General features: G+C 39.0%; 1 protein-coding gene across 3 annotated transcripts in view; it reads left to right on the top strand.

Moving 5' to 3' along the window:
• adam23b (ADAM metallopeptidase domain 23b) overlaps positions 1-21,197 on the top strand; it is a 43,853-nt gene extending 22,656 nt beyond the window's left edge. The window contains exons 9-28 of one of the 3 annotated variants that reach the window (XM_077581001.1): positions 2,174-2,246; positions 2,526-2,596; positions 2,776-2,835; positions 2,936-3,004; positions 4,995-5,161; positions 5,242-5,326; positions 5,407-5,494; positions 7,046-7,097; positions 8,526-8,625; positions 8,713-8,784; positions 8,884-8,970; positions 9,078-9,158; positions 10,382-10,432; positions 10,518-10,581; positions 10,667-10,772; positions 11,906-12,025; positions 12,104-12,272; positions 12,423-12,534; positions 13,663-13,753; positions 18,507-21,197. In XM_077581001.1, the coding sequence (XP_077437127.1) occupies positions 2,174-2,246; positions 2,526-2,596; positions 2,776-2,835; positions 2,936-3,004; positions 4,995-5,161; positions 5,242-5,326; positions 5,407-5,494; positions 7,046-7,097; positions 8,526-8,625; positions 8,713-8,784; positions 8,884-8,970; positions 9,078-9,158; positions 10,382-10,432; positions 10,518-10,581; positions 10,667-10,772; positions 11,906-12,025; positions 12,104-12,272; positions 12,423-12,534; positions 13,663-13,753; positions 18,507-18,552 (1,764 nt within the window). In that variant the 3' untranslated portion in view covers positions 18,553-21,197. Of the gene's footprint in view, positions 1-2,173; positions 2,247-2,525; positions 2,597-2,775; positions 2,836-2,935; positions 3,005-4,994; positions 5,162-5,241; positions 5,327-5,406; positions 5,495-7,045; positions 7,098-8,525; positions 8,626-8,712; positions 8,785-8,883; positions 8,971-9,077; positions 9,159-10,381; positions 10,433-10,517; positions 10,582-10,666; positions 10,773-11,905; positions 12,026-12,103; positions 12,273-12,422; positions 12,535-13,662; positions 13,754-14,451; positions 14,543-18,506 lie in introns of all 3 variants that reach the window. The other 2 variants (XM_077581000.1, XM_077581002.1) reach the window with 2 other exon arrangements.
• Positions 21,198-21,995: the final 798 nt, after the last annotated feature.

The following is a 21,995-nucleotide window of genomic DNA, read 5'->3' as shown; positions in this document are numbered from 1 at the left end:
TGTCGCTTTTGTAAGCACTGATTGCCAAATGTCATTAGAGCAGTGTTGCAAAATTGCTGCCGGGCAAGAATTTTTTTTGTCCCCCGACTGTAGTTCAGCGCCACTTTTGCTTTGCTTTTTGGCCGTCACAATGCTTCGTGTAGCACAATTTATGCTATCCACGGGAAGTTTCTCAAAGCAGGATCTACCATCCAGTAAAATACCTTCTTCTACCACCACTGACGAAAACACCAAACTCCTAGAGCAGGCGTTTGCGCAAAGCCATGGAAAGTCTATCAGAAGGGCTGTTTAGAGATGTTGAGCATCCCTAAATTTCCACTTGAAGCCTTTGTTATGAGAAACTTGCCATAAAAAACGTAATGACAGTCATAAAGCTTCTCAAACCTGTGCCGAACTGCAGATTTAGGGACAGAAATATTTATCAATATTACTTGGCAATCCATGATCAACGAAATTATATGATTAAAAATCTACAATGCCTAATCTGTCAAATACTGTTTGACCTCATGTCTGCCCAAATTATACCTGAAATTAAAAAAAAAAATGACTTTTGTGTGACATCACAATTTTCAAGAAAGTGGTCGTGGGATCACTCTTGTGTTTACTTCCTGGTTACTGGAGGATGATAAAGAATCGGGCATTGCTGTTATGACTGTATCTGCACCTTTATCTTAATCCCCACAACATTTAAATGTGTTCTTCCGTGACCCATGCCTCTGTGAAAATCAGTTATATATTTTGCGCATAATCCTGTTAAATTAAATCCTTCCTGCTGTTTACTCTTTGACTATGTCAGAATGAATGCTGTGAAAAAAAGGTAATTAAACAACAGAGCGAGTGGTACCCTAAGGCCTTTTATTCACAACACTGCCTCTACATTATGCTTTATAGTTTGCAATCACAATCAAGTTTGACTTTATAATTTCATCATGTGAAAATATGTCTTGTCAGGCGTTAAATCAGATCAATACCACTCTAATATCTCATTTGCTTTAACTTACCTTTGAGTGGTTAGGGCATAACCAGTAAATTGTTAGTCTGATGTCAGCGGTACAATACCTTTCAGGCCGATCGTAAACAGGTTTGACAGTTTCCTGGCCCAGGGTCAGCGGCCTCCCCTCTCTTTGTCGTCACTTGATAACAAACATGACATCTTTGGGATGAATATAATTTGAGTGTGGAAAAGAAAAGAGTGGAATGTTGAGGTTGAGGAACGGAAGGTAAGGCCATCTCCCTGAACCGAGCCCCGACTTCCTGTGATAAAAGAGAGGAAGCAGGAAGGATAAAAAGACGGCGACCTGGCCCCTGATTACTTATTATAATTGAATTCTTTTAAGACATACGTGTGAATAAATATCGCGCATATTCATCTGACCACTTTCTTTCCCCCCCAACATAGTTAGCATGAAGGGATTACAATAATAAAGAAATCACACGACGTACCGTCACATTAGCCACGAGTCGACTACTGAGCACACTAAATTTCACGCAGCACAGATAGTCCAAACAACGTAGCGTGATCACCTGGAGCCAATGAATGGCCAAGCGTTTGAGTCCTCGACCTCCGCCGAGCCCCTGAAACCGACTCGAACCCCATCGTGAAGGGTTTCCTCGCTAAACACCTCTGGACCTTCCTCCCAGTGGCTGTTTAACCCTGGAGAACCCAAGAACCCTTTTCTTCTTTGGAAAATTATGAATTATACATTAAATGACTGCTATAAATTCACTGAAACCCAAAATATATGTTTTTTTTTTTCAATTTTAACTCTTTATTCCCTCATTTAGGATTAGGGCGAAATTTGACCCTTTGGGATTTAGGGGTATCATTTCAAAAAATCAGAATAACAAAAACTGTCAGTAAACTATTTAGAATTTAAGAAAATAATCAATCAAATACACAGCTACATTGAACAATATATATTTTTTGTTTTATTTGTTGCATTTAAGCCATCTTGTCACCACCACTCTGGCTCATGTAAGTGCAATATTCATCCACTAGATGGCCCCATGCAGGGGTCAGAAGTGGCACTCTGGACTTTTGAAGTTAAATTTGTAAAAAAAAAAAAAAAGGTCTTTGTTATTTGAGTAGCAGAATTTATAGGGGCCAAATTTGACCCCGTGGGTTCTCCAGGGTTTTAAACCTTTAACAGCTGATTGTCCTCTCACCCCTCAGGACATAGCTGGAAGGCCTCACCAGCTCCGAAGAATCGCCTCGTTTCAGTGGAAAAATGAGTCACAGCAACCGGGTAAAGATTTACAACGCTGTCAAACCTAATCCTCCAAAACATCCTTTCTTAAAGGGCCTCCACCCCATTCTGTCACGCATGTCTTCTCTATTGTACTGCTACAGTATGCCATACATACATCTATGGCAACTGGTGGGCCAAGAGGAAACTTCTAATGTCCAAACTGTAATACAAAAACAGGCACAGTTAAAAGAGTAATATACCTTTATCGAATGTTGCGGCCAGCTGTGCCGATGATGAGTGTTGATGCAAACTTTTGTGTATTGTTTACACTCGTAGCGGAGGAGGAGGAGAGGCTCTTCTCGGAGCTGGATGACTTGTCCTGGCTGATGCGCCGGAAAAAGCGAGCCGTGAGTGTCTGATCTCATCTCTCTGAAAGAAACACCGCAAACTTGCCTTCACCCGCCCGTAAATTGTTATATAATGAAGTCAAGCACTTGCATCGTTTTTTTTTTACCTGGACTCCAAAGCGTATCGCATAAGCAGTTTACTTCGATACTACCGATGATGTGTTCCGTTTATGTTGCAGATATCTGTATTTGAGGAGATGAAATACTTGGAGATCATGATTGTCAGTGACTACAGTATGGTTAGTACATGTACTTTTATAGATATCGTATTATCGAGGTATCAGGTGTTTATTCATAACATACCGAAACACGCCGGTACATCTTGTTCCTCTTCTGCAGTACAAACGACACAAAACCAAGCAGCACACCAGGAATTTTGCCAAGTCTGTGGTGAATCTTGTGGACGCTGTGAGTAAGACCTTCCCTTTGACTGGAGTTGTTTTTGAGTGGCTGTGTTTGTTGCTCAGTCAGTTGGACAAACATTCGAGGTCCAGACTGACTCACTCAGTCACACTAAGGTGGCACTATTGGCTTAGTGAGCTTTTCCCCCCACATCTCTGCCATTAGTGTGATTCACATTTAAAACGATAACAAGCAGTGGTTGGGCGGTCTGATGTTGTTTTCCTTTCCCGCCATGTGGTTTCAAGGCCACTTATCACATCAAAGAAACAACCGTAAACGTTTCTTGACAATAATATGTTATATGTGACCTCGCTAGTCTAATCATGACATTCTGATTAATATTAAATCTGTGGATTGTGAGTTATGCAGCAAAATACAGTCGTTTTTATCCATCTCAGGGGGCGGCCATTTTGCCAGTTACTGTCGACTTAAAATGACATCACTGTTGCTCAGGGCTCACCTGTTTTCTGACGCTCAGCTGTGATTGGTTACGTGAGACCTGAGCAACTGTGATGTCATTTTCACGCCACGGCAAATGGCAAAATGGCCGCCTTCTGATATTGATAAAAAAAACTGCTGGATTTTGCCGCTTAACTCATATTCAACTAACACAATATTAACCAGGATACTGTATTTCGACTAGTGGGGCTGCTTAGAACAAATTATTGTCAAGATTTTTTTGGTGGGGTTGACTGTTAACAGTTCTGTAGTTTCTTGTTGCCATGTGGCTGAATCAGTGTTTCCCAGCCTTCATTGAGCCAGGGCACATATTTCACCATTAGAAAAAAAACACACCAAAAATGTCACAAAAAGCATATGTATGAAAAAAATAAGTTGTGTCAGTTAACTCACTTTTTTTGTTTTGCTCAATGGGAAATCTGGTCCTCAACAAAGCTGTTACTCAGCAGGTGGACACACAGATAAATGCTACCTTGGCTTTTGCCTGACACTATACGTCGCTGACATAGATAAACAAAGATACATTATTTCTACAGTAGTTGGTTTCAGTTTCACTTAATTTCTCCGAAAATATATCTTTGTTCGTCTATCTATGCCAGTAACAAATAGTAACAGTCAAAACAAAGGTACAATAAACTTGTGTATCCACCTGATGATATTCATACAACACAATATTTTTGTTTTCAGTTAAACAGGCCCAGATTCATTAACGAATAAGTACATTTGTGAATCAATTGAGACAAGATCATAATTATTTTAACAGTAATACTTTTTAGCATTTTTGTTTGGTGATTAACTGTGAGATTTTTCTCATAAAGTAAAACGAGTGCCTTGGCCCAATAAATGATGGGAAACACCACATCATACTTGCAGTATGTGCCATTGCACAGTAGTTGGAAATTACTTGTTTAAATCAATACGACGAGTCAATTTTGAGAAAAAGCACCTTATGTGTTATTCCAAGACTGTTTCTCGCACCGTTCTTTAACTTACCACATCAGTGTGCTAGATACCCCAACAGAAGGGTAGCTAGCAAAAAAAGCGGAGTGGTGTGAATCCGATATTCTGTTACCTGTTTTCCACTTCCTTTAAGTGGAAAAGCTGATAATGACGCACTCAGTGGAAACGGCAAATGAATACTAACTTTTTCTGTCATAACTCATAAATGCAGCTTTTTTATGAAATCATTTCCTTTCGTTTGCAGTTGACACTCCCAGCTTGTTAAAGATGTAGTCACTGCCACCTCTTGGTTTAAATTGTGAACTACTTCAAGAAGCAATCGCTTGCTCCTGCACATTCCAGGCATTTATTATTGAGCGGATTTTTTTTTCCTCTACAGCTATAAAATGGATGACTATGAATTCATATGCATAAAGACCGTACAAGTGTTTATTTAATTTTTCGTTCAATACTCATCCCTATAAGCCTGACATGAGCTACATGTGTCTGCTTGAACTGGAAGCGCGGCTCGGCTGCCATTTTGTGATAAGCAAAGGTACACTGACCTGCGCTTGTGCTACTCCATCCCCCCTTGCAGGTCTTCAAAGAGCAGCTGCGAACGCGGGTGGTGCTGGTTGCTTTGGAGATCTGGACAGACAAAGATCAGATTCCGGTCAGCGTGAGGCCGCTGGAAATGCTGCGGGATTTTTCCAAATACCGCCAGCAGAGCATCAAGCACCATGCAGACGCCGTGCACCTCTTCTCGTACGTTTCCGGAAACCACCCCTTTGACGCTCATGTGGTGCCACCCCCCCCCCCTGACTTCTTCATTTTTTATCTTACAGAAATGTGACCTTTCACTACCGCAGAAGCAGCGCAGCCTACTTCGGAGGCATGTGTTCTGTCAGCCGGGGGGTTGGCGTCAATGAGGTCAGATTTGCGCACAAATGTCCTCCGCCACGCGGATCGCGGTCAGTAAGGTGGAAACCGACCTTCTGTTGCTCTCACAGTACGGCAGCACCTGGTCCATGGCCGGCTCGTTATCCCAGAGCCTGGCTCAGAATCTGGCCATACAGTGGGACCCCGCATCCAAGAGAAGTATACATTTGATTTGATTTTTTTTTGCAAAATATTGCCAACCCCTGGTGACATTAGCAAACAGAGGGTTGAGGTTTTAAGATACATTTTCAGTAAAGATGTAATCTGGAGCTGTCATCGTTGTTGAAAAGCCATTTTAAGGATTACGACTTGAATTTACTCAGTAGATATATTAAAACCCTGGAGAACCCACGAGGTCAAATTTGGCCCCTATAAATTCTGCTACTCAAATAACAAAGACCTTTTTTTTTTTTTTTAACAAATTTAACTTCAAAAGTCCAGAGTTCCACTTCTGACCCCTGCATAGGGCCATCTAGTGGATGAATATTGCACTTACATGAGCCAGAGTGGTGGTGACAAGATGGCGGGCAACATGCGGTTTTGTTGAGCTGGAAATCAATCCAAACAAAAACATCTTCTCAGCAAACCATCAGATGGTAAAATTGTTTTTTTTTTTGTTAATCCATTTCATATCATGTTGCAAAATGCCTAGGAGTATGTTTTATATATATATTTTGATAAATTAGCAACTCTGAGCTTGTTCAAAAAACAAGGGTTACAATTGAAAAAACATATATTTTGGTGTTCAGTGAACTTTATAGCAGTCATTTAATATATAATTCATAATTTTCCAAAGAAGAAAAGGGTTCTTGGGTTCTCCAGGGTTAAAAGCTCCGTAAATAAAGCTAATCCACGTGCCAGGCACATTTTTGTTTGCTTCCGTGTGACCTGCTCACTTTCACAAGGCTTGAACTTCTCCATACCATAAAAGTCATCATCAAGTACAGGGTTGAATATATGACGGCCAGAGTGCCTGTAAATTGCATTGGATGCGAGACGTAAAACGAGCTGCTGGCCTACGCTACCGCTAGCTCGAAAATAGTGCACAAATCAAATACGATCTGTTGATTCATGGTTTTCCCAAATTATGAAATTACTGGCCATAACGTTAGGCACACTTGCACCACCTAAAGTGATCTAATACCTGATTAGTTAGCTCTTTCTTGGAGCAGCTTTTGTATTGGGTTTCATTCATTTCAGATTTCTGCAGGATGTAATGAGTAGGACTGGGTTAAAAAAAATAAAAAATCTAATAATTGATCTCAAATCATAAAACCATGAATTGATTTTTTTTATATATCTTTTTCCCATAAATTCTTAATTAAATAGATTTTCTTTTGTATTTTACTGTTTTCTTGAAATTTACAGTTCACCTGAATTCAAAAATATTTTCTTACATTTATGAAAGACCTGACTCATTGCTCTTTTTCCATTTGTATTTAAATTTATTGAATTGGATTATAAAAATATTTTCATCTCATTGTTGATATCAATATTTGTGCAACACTTAAGTGATTACGTGTGTTACTTTCATTAATAAACTAAATCATTTGACCAGTTACTGCCATTGTTGCTTTTGTCTTTTATAAATGTTACAGACTAATAATTGTAATTTTGCTACAGGAACTGTATTTAAAAAAAGGTAAAAATAGAAAGTCCTGAAATGTCATGACTGTTTCTGTGCCCTTTCCTGTCATGTCTGATTTGCAGAGGAATGCGGTTGCACTGACTCGTGGACTGGCTGCATAATGGAGGACACCGGGTAATGTCCAGCATTAATTCTCTCTTGGATGCGTCATATCGGGTTGTAAAGTGGCAGGAAGCTGGAAATGGTCCGAGGGACATTGGGAATGTCTGATTCTTTATGTGAATTAACATCACTAGTGACACAAAAAATAATATTTGCAAAATTCCTCTGCTAAACTTTGCATGGTACATTATATTCCAGCTCTTTGAAACCTTATTTCCATACTTACACTTCTTGTTTTTTTTTTTTATATTATATTCTCAAATTTGTCAAATCATTCTCAGAAATGTAATAAGATAGGAAACGGATCAATATCAGTATGCGGCAGTTTATTTCTATAAATCTCTGCAAGTGTTTACAGTGCCCAAAGGTCACTTAACCCTGGAGAACCCACGGGGTCAAATTTGGCCCCTATAAATTCTGCTACTCAAATAACAAAGACCTTTTTATTTTTTTACAAATTTAACTTCAAAAGTCCAGAGTGCCACTTCTGACCCCTGCATGGGGCCATCTAGTGGATGAATATTGCACTTACATGACCCAGAGTGGTGGTGACAAGATGGCTGGCAACATGCCAATTTTATTGAGCTGGAAATCAATCCAAACAAAACCATCTTCCCAGCAAACCATCAGATGGTAAAATTGTGTTTTTTTGTTAATCTATTTCATATCATGTTGCAGGATGCCTAGGAGTATGTTTTTTTATATATATTTTGATAAATTAGCAACTCTGAGCTAGTTAAAAAAAAAGGGTTAAAATTGAAAAAAACATATTTTGGTGTTCAGTGAACTGAAGTGTAACAAAGACCTTTTTATTTTTTTACAAATTTAACTTCAAAAGTCCAGAGTGCCACTTCTGACCCCTGCATGGGGCCAACTAGTGGATGAATATTGCACTTACATGAGCCAGAGTGGTGGTGACAAGATGGCTGGCAACATGCGGTTTTGTTGAGCTGGAAATCAATCAAACAAAACCATCTTCTCAGCAAACCATCAGATGGTAAAATTGTGTTTTTTTGTTAATCTATTTCATATCATGTTGCAGGATGCCTAGGAGTATGTTTTTTATATATATTTTGATAAATTAGCAACTCTGAGCTAGTTTAAAAAAAGGGTTAAAATTGAAAAAAACATATATTTTGGTGTTCAGTGAACTTATAGCAGTCATTTAATGTATAATTCATAATTTTCCAAAGAAGAAAAGGGTTCTTGGGTTCTCCAGGGTTAAACATTCCTAGAAAATCACAATGTCCCATGACTGATAAGCTACTCGCTGCCTGTCATTGGCATCATGTTGGCGACCCCTGCACTAGCGTGATTCAGCTTCGTCTGCATCGATTGTCTCGGCAATGTTTACACACTCAAGAGAAATGTTTCCAGGGTCTTTGCTCACTTCTTCCAGATGTACTTGACAGATGTTTTCTCTCTTTCTCCACTCCACAGTGTCCAACACCCACGTAAATTCTCCAAATGCAGCATCTCGGACTACAAGGACTTCCTCTTGAAAGGCGGAGGCTCGTGTCTGTTTAACAGGCCCACAAAGGTTTGATGCTCGCCACGCCGCATCGCTGTGAACGCATCCAAATCACTCTTACAGAACCTTTCATACCCACTTGATGTATTTTGGCAGTTGTTCGAGGCCACCGAGTGCGGGAATGGATTTGTGGAAGTGGGAGAGGAGTGCGACTGCGGCGCCAGAGCTGTGAGTTTTTTTTTGTTTTTTTTTTCTCCCTCAGGATGTCACATGTGTTTGCAGTCCACGTGTGTGTTCAGAGAGCTGCAGCTCCGTTTCTATATTCAGGAGTGCTACAAGGGATGCTGCAAAAAGTGTTCGCTGGCCAACGGGGCGCACTGCAGCGACGGCCCCTGCTGCAATACCACGTGCCTGGTAACAGCTTGACTGAATGCACAGTATTTAAATGAGGAAAATAAGCATATTAGGCGGCACTTGAGAAATGTTCATTCACGTGCTTTTTTCGCTTGTTTTCTCGCCAGTTCTTCCCACGAGGTTACAGTTGCCGCTACGCTGTGAATGACTGCGATATCTCGGAAACCTGCTCTGGGGACTCTGGACAGGTGTTGTTGAATAGCACTCCTCAGATTTTTTTTGTTCAGTCTCCCCATTTGGCCTGATACGAAATCACACCAGTAGTTGGCACGCTGCTGCTTTAGAACATTGAAAAGCAGTGATGGGGTAATGATGTCACGGCATGGTAGCATCCAATCATATTCCTCTGATAAATGGCCTTTATGATTATATCGCACTTTACTACCTTTCGCCGCTAAACGCGCTCGGCAATGTCACCTCATTGACCTGGTGATTAATGGACTATGTTGTAATGGAAGGGGAGTTAACAGCTCGTGCATACGCTGCCTTTTTCTATGTGATGACGTGCAATTACGGCGTAAGGTTATGGAGAGGCTTGAGGGGGAGGGGCACAGTGAAGTTGATGAAGTACAGTGGTAATGGTGTGATGTCATCCCCGTGCTGTTCAGAGCCGCGATAGCACTTGAGGGGGCAAACTTGTCTGTCAAATTTGGTGTTTAAAATGGACAGATGGCGATTCATAACTGATGTGTTTAAAAAAAAGTGGCTAAGGCAGGCAGCAGCACAATGGCCATTGTGACAGTTGAATTATATTTAAGTCTATTTTATTATGCCATTAGTGTACACTTTTTAAGGAATTACAACATAAGGTAAAAATTTCTGCATATTTTGTAAAAAATTTATTGCAATGCTTTTTAATTTATTATTTATATAAATTAATAATACTTATTATATTTACGTATTTATTTATTTATTTTTAGGGCAGCTGGAACAGATTGATTGCAATTTTATTCATTTCAATGGGGAAACATGATTTGAGATGTGTGGTCACAGAACAAATTAAACTCACACCTCAAGCCACCAATTTAGTTGACTGAATACTGAAAATAAAAAATACTGAAATTGCTTAATCATATTTTTTAAACTGTCGTATTCATTATTAATCTATTCATAATTAACAGATTTTTGCAATTAAATAAATAAAGCGAAATTAATTATATAAAGTAAATACATTTTAATTAAGAAAAAAACTAAAGTTAATGTTACATAAATTAATGACAAGATTTTTTTAATTGGTATCCTGTGATTTGTTAATGCATGTTGTAGCCCTTAATTCTTAACATTTTGTGGCATTCCAGCTCAAAAAATCACTCTGGGATTTTGCATTGATATATTAATGCAAATTTTTAGTTGCCTTTGTTTTGTTTTTGGTTAGTTGTAGTATATAAATGTGTGTTTTTTGTGTTCACAGTGCCCCCCCAACCTTCATAAACAAGATGGATACCTCTGCCAGGTGAACCAGGTAGGCATGAGAATAGAGATTTCAATAGCAGAATAAGATACACTGGCACCATGCACGGGTGTCTTTATCACTTTGCCATCTGAAGGGACGATGCTACAGTGGCGAGTGTAAGACCAGAGAGAGCCAGTGCAGATACATCTGGGGGCCAAGTAAGATGAATAGACTTCACTGATGGGAAGTTCAGCTTCAGTACAGTTCACGCAGCTCCTCCTACTCTGGCTGTTTTCTCATCAGAGGCCGGAGGCTCCGAAAAGTTCTGCTACGAGAAGTTAAACACCGAGGGCACTGACAAGGGCAACTGTGGGAGGGACGGCGACAAATGGATCCAGTGCAGCAAACAGTGAGTACCAAGAGGGAAAGCTCCTTTTCCACATATTGCGACTTTAAATTTGCATCTCTATAGCTTCCGACGGAAAAAGCAACTTCCAAAGCCTCTGAAATTCCTGCAAGTTAGGAGTTTTCAGTCGGAAGCAGTGGTGAAATTGTTACTTCTTTGTTGAGCTGTAGCATGTCAGCACTTATTGAACTTTTATTCAACTGGGATTTATTTGACAGCGTTCAGCTGCAACTTTGGAATGATCAGAGATTCTGTGACAGTTTTTCCTGCTGACCTCTTCACAGAGTTTGTGGTTTTTTTTACTCTTGAAAAAAACAAAACAATTATGTAGCTATTTCTGGTTAGACACTTCACCAAACTATGTGGGTACACAATCACATTTTACAAGGTTAACAAAGATAGAAAGATAATTTACCATTTACCAAGAATATTTAATTGTGACACAGTCAAATGGTATTAATTCACAACATTAATAAACATATTTCATTATTTTAATGTGTTTAATTCCTATTCAAAATGTTAATGTACAATAAAGCTGCTTTATTTTTATTGTCGCGCTGTTATCATTGCTGTTCTCTGCTGTGTAAAGCGTCTTAGGTTGTCCAAATAAGCACTATATAAATTCAAAATAATGTATTTTTTAATTTATTTAATTTATTTTTTAATTTATTTAATTATTATTATTATTTTGCTATGCTTATGTTCATCATTTTATTGCTAGCTAGCTAATTATCTAGCTAGTTATCGCTAGCGAAATACGGTAGATAGCGTGATAACTAGATAGATAGCTAGCTAGAGCTATCAAGCTATCTATCTATCGAGCTAGCTATCACTAGCTAGATACTATAGATAGCTTGATAACTAGCTAGCTAGCGAGCTAGATAGATAGATAGATAGATAGATAGATAGATAGATAGATAGATAGATAGATAGATAGATAGATAGATAGATAGATAGATAGCAATAAATTGATGATCGCTAGCAATACTGCGAGTTGTTTTTTAAGCTAACATTTTAACAGTGTGTCGTGAGTGACGAGTATTAATAACCACATTCAAATGAAACAGTAGTTATCATGGTAATTTAATTGTTAGGGAAAATGAATATTAATAAAAATCCTCTCTCTACTTCCACAGCGATGTCTTCTGCGGTTATCTCTTGTGCAGCAACATCGGCCGCAACCCCCGCATTGGAACAATGAAAGGAGATATCTCCCCCACCTCTTTTAACCATCAAGGCAGGCTGATAGACTGCAGGTGAACTTGTTGTTTCCGGTCAGAAGGAGTCTATAAAATGACAGTTCTACAACACTGCCCACCGTCCTTTCTTTGCAGTGGTGGACACGTTCTTTTGGACGACGAGACCGATTTAGGCTACGTGGATGACGGGAGTCCCTGTGGGCCGTCAATGATGTGCCTTGACCATAAGTGTCTGTCCATCCAGTCACTCAACATTAGCACCTGCCCAACTGGACCTAATGGACAAGTGTGCTCCGCCCACGGGGTGAGTCCCGGTTTGAAACCACTCAAAAAATAAACACAATGCTGTGAATGACAAACTACTAGGAAACATAATGTCATACCCGGTGCTAGGTATAGTAATAAAAGTGACATTTTCCATTTTGTGTCAGTGACTTTTGTATGCTGCGTACAGGTGTGCAACAATGAAGCCACATGCACCTGTGACACCACGTGGGCGGGGACAGACTGTAGTATGCCTGACCCTCCTAAAATCCCTGAAACTACTCCAACTCAAGGGCCCAAGGGTCAGTTTTCCCTTCTTTCTTACAAAACATGCCAGTTTATTTGCATTGCATATTATTCTCCGTTTTTTCTGCCGTGTTACTAGGTCATTGCTTAAGACCGTGATTCGCAGTGTGGTACGTGGGTTCCCTCTAGTGGTACATGAAAGAACCTCTGCCTGAGTACAGTACAGTTGTATTAAGCTGTTAAGTTTAATACATTGGGACTTTCTGTTTATAGAAGAACTATTAATTAAATTTTTTGTATTTTTAACTTGTACGCGTAATACATTTTAATTGAATTATTTAAGTACGGCTTTTTTCTTTTTTTTTTTATATCCCTTTATGCAAGCCCAGTCATTCACTGCCATAAATCCATTAAAAAAAAAAAAAAAAGATTATTAAAAATTCGGGGCATCAGGCGATTAAAGTTTTTAATCGTAATTAATCGCATGACTTCACTAGTTAACTCACGATTAATCAGAAACGTTATATCTGTTCTAAATGAACAATAAAAAAATTCTAGGTTTTCATACTCTTGTTGATGCCGTCAATGGCAGTGAATGAGTTAGTGCAAATGGTAATTTTAAATATCATTTCCAAAAAAATAAAAAATAAATATCTTGCTTGAGTTCTCAAAACCCGCAATGTTTGTTATTAGGCCTACTATGCTAGCGTATTTTAATGTTAGTCATAATGGTGGAACTAAGTAGTGATGGACCAATGAAGCTTCATGAAGCACTTGTGATATTTTTTGACTCCTCTAGATGGCAATCTGGGTTTAAAGATGCAGTGGAAACGTTATCAATTTCCATTACAGTACACTAGCCTTTATCTTCAAGACAAGAGCACCATCTGGAGGAGTGAAGAAATATTGCAAGTGCTTCATGGCGCTTCATTTTCTCATCATTAGAACTAAGTACTTTTTCAAGAGGTGTAAGTTTAATAGATCTGTCTTCGTGTTACGTGTTAAACAGCAACTGTTAGAATTGGATTGATCCACTCGATACGTTGCCGAAGAGGACCTGGACGCAGCATTTTTAAGGGTTGTGGGCTGGCGGGTATGGCTTGATCCAGGACTCTTGAAGCACAGAGGCCTGCTGTTTGTCTTTTTGCCAGGGTGGTAACCATGCTCCTTTTCCCTCCACACAGTGAGCGTGGCCACTAACAGGCTGATAGGGGCAGTAGCAGGGACCATTCTGGCCCTGGGGGTGATTTTTGGAGGCACAGGGTGGGGAATAGAGTAAGCATTTTTAACCCTTTCACAGCTCTTCCTCTCATAGTGGTGCCTCAGTGTGCGGGCGGTTTTTGCGAGCCGGCCTGAGCCCGTGTGTGCGTCCCGGTGGCTTTGTGTCTTCTTGTGTGTTGGTGATGAACCATATGATCATGTCTTATGATTGGTTGTTTTCAGTGTCGTGTGATTGATTGATGGACCCCGCCCCCATCCCCCGACTCCCCTCTTTCTCCCTCCCCTCCTTGCCGCTTCCTGGTGTTCCCCATTACAAGCCCTCTTCGTCACCTGCCTCCTCTTCTTTCTCTTCTTCTTAGTCGTCATGTGGTTGCTCCTGTGATCCTCTCCTTTCTGGGGCATGTGGGGGGGCATTTAGACGGGACACAAGCAGAAGAAGTGTCCACTTAGTGACCTGACCTTCATGTGTGTTGACCCCCCCCCCGAAAAGCATTCTCTGCATATTGCAGGCCACACAAAGAGACACCACCCATCAATCTGTTTAGTCAAACATTTGATGGGTGCTCAACTTTCCCCAGCAGGCCACTGATGATCACACCATGTAAACACTAGAATGGGGCTGGAGAGCATGCGAGACGTTGTAATCATGTGAAATCGTGTGTAGTTACATGTTATTGCTACAGCGAGCCAGCATAGAAACTCATGTGTTTCCCCCCCCCCCCCCCCCCCCCCCACCCCATAACCCTTTGCAGGTCCTAGTGCCACCAATCTAATAATAGGCTCCATCGCCGGAGCCATCCTTGTGGCTGCCATAGTGCTGGGGGGGACTGGATGGGGTTTTAAGTAAGCAAACACGCCCGCATGCCTCTCCTGCTCGACCTCCAGCATCCCCCGCTGCTTTTAGACGCCAGGGTTTGAGCTCCTGCTGCAGAATATGCACGCCGACTACGTATGACGCCGAGCACACTTTGCCGGGAAAGCGGAGGTTCATTTTACGCGTGTGACGAGAGCGCATCGAGGACGTTCGAGGACGGGCGAGCTCCGCACGCCGGCGCCGGTCTGCGGATCTGTAGCAGAACCTCAAACTGGTTGGGTAGATCGGGCCGAGCTCGGTGCTTGATGTGCATGCTAAGATGACAGTTAAGAGGCTTCAGGGGTGTATTTGTAGTTATTTTAAGATGAAATTGAGAATAGTCATTCAGTGTGTTTCTCTTGGGCTTTTGTGCTCAATGGTCATATCTGATTTTTAAACAGACAAATGGGTACGGGACAGGTATCTAATATACATTATGGCAACAAAACAAAAAGTTACATAAATATGTATCACCTCAGAGCTCCACAGACGGTGGAAGCTTTAAAAAAAAAAAAGGACTCAAAACCTTCCTTTAAAAAAAAAAAAAGCTTTCCCTGATTAATTTCTATTTTGAGTTTTGATTTTAGTCTTGACTTTTTATTCTGGTTTTTCTTGACTGTTTTTTTTCTTTGTTTTTTTTTACTGTGTGCTTTTATTATTTCCTGTGCTATGCACTTTGAGATTTATTTCCACAGACGGTGGAAGCTTTAAAAAAAAAAAAAAGGACTCAAAACCTTCCTTTAAAAAAAAAAAAAGCTTTCCCTGATTAATTTCTATTTTGAGTTTTGATTTTAGTCTTGACTTTTTATTCTGGTTTTTATTGACTGTTTTTTTTCTTTGTTTTTTACTGTGTGCTTTTATTATTGCCTGTGCTATGCACTTTGAGATTTATTTGATTAATGTAAAGTGTGTTACAAATAAAATCTATTATTATATTATGTAAAATACTATATTTTTACCATGAAGTAATACATTTTTCTGTGCATTTTAATTATTAAACTTATTAGACCACTTTAAGAACAACCGCAGGTTACAGAAAGTGCAGTACATAAACACAAATTGAGTATAAGATTAAAACACAAAACAATTACAAAGTTAAAAAAAAAAATCAATAAATAAAGTAAGTCACTTAAATAAGGTGAGAGTCTCTCTCCAAATCCAAAGAATAAAAATCTGTTTTGAGGCAGGTTTTAGAATTAATTTTACATATTGTTTTATTTATTACATATTATCATATGTGTATATATGCATGTGTATATGTAGAATTATATTTATTTAATTTATATTCCTAATATCTTCTGTTTTATAATATTCAGAAATGAAATTAATCGTTTAAGTATTTTTTTATGCAAAATAGTTTTTTTAACAAATATTTTTCTTTAATATTTTGGGAAAAACGATGCATTATTTAATTATGAATAAAAATATGTAATTAGATAAATGGATACAAAAATAATTTAGAAAACAATTTTAAAAAATCAATAAATACATTTTTATTGACCAATTTTAGGGGGAAAACTGCTAAATTAATGCAATAAATATATGAATGGATCATGTAAATTAAAGAAAAGAGCAGAGGTAAATATTCCCCCCAAAATAAATAAATAAACAAAAGACAATAAACATCCACATGTACTGGAAAAAAGTGCAGACAAGAGAAATTCTATAATTAAAGAGAACACACTGTTGGGAATAAACTAATACAATTTGCAAATATAGGTTGTAAATGTAGGTCAGTGTTTCTTATTGTGTTGATGCCAGCAGAGAATCATGATCAATAGCGCAATATTGATATCTTGCCCCACCTTTAGGGGCTTGTACGGTCCCTTTCCGTAATCATTTGTAGCTTCATCCTGACAGTACAAACACATAGTGTACACATCACATTCTTGGCGGACGTGTGTGCATGTTCACTCGGGTTCGGAAAAGGTCGGGAAGGCAGAAGCAAAACGTCAAACTTTCACTATCCGAGGGTGACGCTTTCATTTTAAAGAAGACATGCTCCCCCCCCCTTTCGCGTCTCCCCCCTTTCCCTTTTCACCGGCCGCCATTGCTGCCTGCTTGACAGAACCGGTATACACACACGGCGCATTGCACTGCATGCGGTAGTTGGGCCGTAACGGGCCTTCTATTGGATCAGGTGCATGACACGATGAGTGCTAGGAGCCCCACAACAAGCCACAGTACGGGGAGGTTGCGCATCACTCCTGTTGTCCTATTTGTTGTTGTGCCATTGTTGTGCTAGTTGCCGACACCCCTGCCGCCGCCGCCGCCGCCGCCGCCGCCGTTGTTGTTGTTGATGTCTCTCGCCACTCTGTAGATTATTTAGTTCGCTTCAAAGTTTAAGCGACTCAACTGAGGCAACAATTTGTCAAATGTGAAGCATGTGTTTAGCATGATGTAATGCGACTGAAAGGGTTTGTGGAAGTCAACGCCTCTGTGGGCCTCGTTGCAGTCGAGCTGCACTGGTCAACATGGAGCAGCCTTTTACCTGATTTCGGTTTTCATTTTTTTATTTGATTTTAGTCCTCTGCGGTAAACACCTCAAGTTCGCTGATCTTTTTCAGGAACCTATCCTCCGTTCTTCACTGCATTGAAGTCAAGAGCTTCATTTAGTAAGGCCATAGCCTTGTCTAATAGAAGAAAAAAAAAAGTGCTTCACAATGGACAAGGACCGAAGTCAAATTGACCACTTGGAAAATCTAAATTTAGTTTTTTCATCAATTTAGATTTAAAATGTTCTTCTCTAGGCTTTCTTTTCTCTTAAAAAAAAAAATATATATATATATATATATATATATATATATATATATATGCAAGTTTTATTATTTTATTACACATTGATTAAATATAGAGCGGGTCACACTGATCCATGAGCATTGTTGGTAAGAAACAAGCACAACAATTTTTTTGATTTGATTTGATTTGATTTTTTAAATGGGTTTAAAAATGTAAAATTAAAATTGGGATAAAACGTCTTATTCTGGCCTTAATTCTTCATTTAAAAATAAGTAAGAAAAAATAGTACTTATATTGTATTTTTCATGTTTAAACTATATTTAGAGATTGAGATAAAGCTTTGATTGCCTTATTTGAATCCTTTTTTATATATATATATTTATATATATTTTATACATATATTTTTTTTAAAGAAATTTTTCTTCTCTCTTTAGGCTTATTTTTTCTTTTATGTTAAAAAAAAATAAAAGTTTACACTTTTTATTATTTTATGTTGATTAACGTCTTTGGCGCTCCTCCGTAGGTTTTTGCAGAACGTCATTTAACGTCTTTGGCAGTAAAAGAGTTAAACAAAGAATGGGTCACATTGATCCATGAAAATTGTTGGTCAAAAACAAGCACAAAGTTGTTGTTTATTATTTATTCTCTTTTCTTTAAAAAAAAAAAAAAATTAAAATATGCAAGTTTTATTATTGTTAATTAAACAAAGAACGAGTCACATTGATCCACAAATATTGTTGATCAGAAACAAGCACAAAGAAGTTTTGTTTTGGGTTTATTGCCAAGATGGTGGCATGCAAGCACTGCTTTTCTATTGGACAGCGCTATAAACAGTCTTAAGCTCCTCCCCTCACTTCAACATACGAGGTATGTCAGAAATGTTCCAGCATTAGCGTCATAAAAGATAAATTTCAAACCCAAACTACAAGCAGAATGTGTACAAAAAGATCCTTTAGAGTTGGGCCGGAAAACTTGTGGATGCGATACCATGACAACATGCCCTCTCAAAATGCCATGAGCATCTGACAGTTCCTGCCTGAAGAAATCGTATTTCTTTTTTGACACCAGTCCTGGAACTTTTCTGACACACCTTATAGTTCCTTTGTCCACTAATAGTCGATGACCAAGACAAAAGAATGAGGCTGCACGTCCATGTTGCACCGGTCGCGTCCCAGATGTGAAGTTGCTAACAGGTGTTTCTTGTCTCCTTGCAAGAAATGTGAAGAAACGGCGGTACGACCCCAACGCCACAGCCATTTAACGCTGAAGGGCGGACGCCAAACACAGACGGACTCCTCCAAGGCTTCCTTAGTTGGCAACCTGACAGCTGGACTGCACTTATTGCTGTTGACCTTTGGCATTAGATTTACTTGAATAATAATTATATATATATTTAAAAAAAAAACAGATATAGTGGACATTTTAACAAATTCCATCGTAGTGACAGTAGACGCGCGCGACCTTTTAGCCTTTTTCACACCACTCATCACACGCAAGCCTGATCTGTAGAATGACAGAGCTCGTCGTCTACCGCCCTTCGTTTTCAGTGCCAGTGCACAGGTGCTCTCACACCTGGCACCTTTCTCCTCACGTCCAGCGCTGCTTGCTGGCCCTCCGGCATGAAGAGCACCTCAACACGGGCTCTGCATGGCTACGTTAAGCTGTGAATATTCAGCAAAAAAAAAAACACATCCTTCCAAAGAGACGGGAAAGCAACACGGGGGAGGGGAGGAGGAAATAGCGTCATTCCAACTATGACCACATGATTGACAGCGGGCTGCATGTGAGACGCAGGCCAGTGAATGGTGTCAAAAACTGTACATAATCTTAGCATTTTAGCTTTGAAATATGACGGCGTATTAGGGTCACGTATAAAAAAAAATTTTTTTTAGGGGCGGTAATATCTGAGAAAAAAACTAGCAAATTTGCGAGTTTATAAAGGGGCAGATGTGCGAAGGTCCACAGGCACACTCTGAGGCTTAAGCATTTAAGTTAATTTGTTAAAATGTTTATTTACTTGTTCATTTATGTTTCCAGAATTATTATTTACACATTCGGACATTTTTTTTTTTGTACACGTAGCTAAGTTGATGTGTTGAATCTGCTGCTCGCCGTCATTCTCTTGCATTTACCTAAAGTATGCTAGCTTCTGATTGGTTAGTGTTAGTCAGCTGATAGGGGATCAGGAAGTGTTGCCGTTCTAGCTGCCGTGTATGACGAGTAAAGTTTAAATTAAAAATAAATCTGTCTTTATCCTGCCTTTTTATTTTATAAACAGTAACCACCGACGAATCCTACGCTACGTGTAAAAAAAAACTTGCAAATATAAGACTTTATAAAGTTGTAAATTTTCCACTTTATAAAGTCTCAAATTTGTCACTATAGTCGCAAAATTGCGAGTTTTTTTCTCGCAAATTCGCCACTTTGTGAAGTCTTAAATTTGCCACTTTATAAAGTCTTAAATTTGCCACTATAAAGTCGCAAGTTTTTTTCTCGCAAATTTGCCACTTTTGTAAAGTGGCAAATTTGCCACTATAAAGTTGCATATTTGCACGTTTTTTTCTCGCAAATTTGTACGTTTTTTTTTTCGCAAATTGCAAGTTTTTTTCTCGCAAATTCGCCACTTTGTGAAGACGCAAATTTGCCACGTTATAAAGTCTTAAATTTGCCACTATAAAGTCGCAAGTTTTTTTCTCGGAAATTTGCCACTTTTGTAAAGTGGCAAATTTGCCACTATAAAGTTGCATATTTGCACGTTTTTTTCTCGCAAATTTGTACGTTTTTTTTTCTCGCAAATTGCAAGTTTTTTTCTCGCAAATTCGCCACTTTGTGAAGTCGCAAATTTGCCACTTTATAAAGTCTTAAATTTGCCACTATAAAGTCGCAAGTTTTTTTCTCGGAAATTTGCCACTTAATAAAGTCGCAAATTGCAAGTTTTTTTTCTCAGAATATTTCCCCACCTCTGAAAAAATATATATCTTTACATACACGGTCCTAATATTCCGTTATATTGAAATGATTTTCCAATAACTTTTTCTTCTTTCTTTCTTTTTTACATTAGCATGTTTTATAGCAGGCTATTGAAACACTAATAATGACGATTTTGGGCTGAAAAAATGTAACCTCCGGAGCCTCGCCGTGTGGCGCCCGAGAGAAGCATGTCAGAGATGGAGTGCGACACGCGGTCCGCTCGCAGTATTGACGTTGAAGAAAAAGCCAAAGAAGCAATCACCATGAACATATGGATGTTGCACACGGAGCACTTTGCCCTCTGTCGTGTCCAGCCAGGGCTCACCCATCCACACACCTACGACATCCGGCTTCGCCTTTTACTCTCATAGTAGGAATCCAGTCTACAGGAAACGCTGCATGCAATCACTACTGTATAGTGGGCTTATAATAATTCTATATGGGAGTCCCCCAGGGTCTGTAAGAAAAATATGCTAGAAAAACATAAGGTGCATGTCAACAAGGAAACATTTAACTTTTATTTACTATGCAAAAGAGAGATATTGCACAAATGGGGACAGAGGTGGAATTTGAAAAACCTTCCGCTGATAATCATCTAGTTCTCGATTCGGCCGCTCGCTCATCTTGTTTCATTTTGCTTCAAAGAGGAGCAACAACGAAAAGAGCTGATTCATATTTACGATGATGAATAATAAGCAAATGAGAGCACTTCTGTATGTATGTTTGTGTGTGTGTCCCATCTAATGTTTTTAATCACATTCACACTCAATGGTGCCTGTACATACCGAGGCCTCGTGCAGGGTTCTTCTTCTTGTCCTCTCCAGATGGTGGTGGGTGTGTTGACTCCATGTCTCTCGTCTGCTCATCCACTGTCCTCTCTTATCTCACTGCATCATGTACACTTGGACTGGTCAATAAAATACTGACTCCTTTTAACTCTTCTTCTTTTTTTGTCTTTTTCTCCAACACGTTCCTTAGATTAGTATGCGTGAACAAAGTCATCAAAAATGGATCAAATATTTTGGTTTCCCGTCAGGTTATTACAAACACAAATGGGTCAATAACAACATTTTAAGAGTGACCCTCTTCGCCCCCCAAAAAAGTTGAGATCCTTCATTGAACTTCATATTCATAATTTTCAATCGACAGTAGGGGGCGTTGCTACATAAATGTTAGCGTACATGCATGGCTTAAACTGGTTGGATTAGTCTTCTTAATTATTATTCCTCAAATGCAGTATTAATCCGAATACCGTGTTTAGATTAGCACAGGCAGAAAAGAAAACTTTTGACTTGTGCTTTAAAACATTAGCACTGTGATTGGTGTCCATTCTGCTGCTACCTTAGCCAAAATCCACTAGCTTAATGCTAACATATAATGAAAAACGCCATAGATGGGTTGATGGAAATTAGTGCGTGTTTCAGTCATTATAAACCTTCAAGTAACTGCTTCTTAAACACATAGAATACCGTGATTTGACTTGTAAAGGCATATAAAACCGTTTAAAAAAAATCTTTTGACTTATGCGTTAAAACATTAGCATTTAGCACTGTGATTGGTGTCCATTCTGCTGCTACCTTAGCCAACATCCACTATCTTAATGCTAACATATAATGCAAAACGCTTAGAAGGGTTGATGGAAATTAGTGCGTGTTTCAGTCATTATAAACCTTCAAGTAACTGCTTCTTAAACACATAGAATACCGTGTTTAGACTTGTAAAGGCATATAAAAC

The sequence above is a fragment of the Vanacampus margaritifer genome, chromosome 11 (genome assembly GCF_051991255.1).
Source record: "Vanacampus margaritifer isolate UIUO_Vmar chromosome 11, RoL_Vmar_1.0, whole genome shotgun sequence".
In the NCBI taxonomy this organism is placed as follows: Eukaryota; Metazoa; Chordata; class Actinopteri; order Syngnathiformes; family Syngnathidae; genus Vanacampus; species Vanacampus margaritifer.
This window is presented reverse-complemented; position numbering and strand designations above follow the sequence as displayed.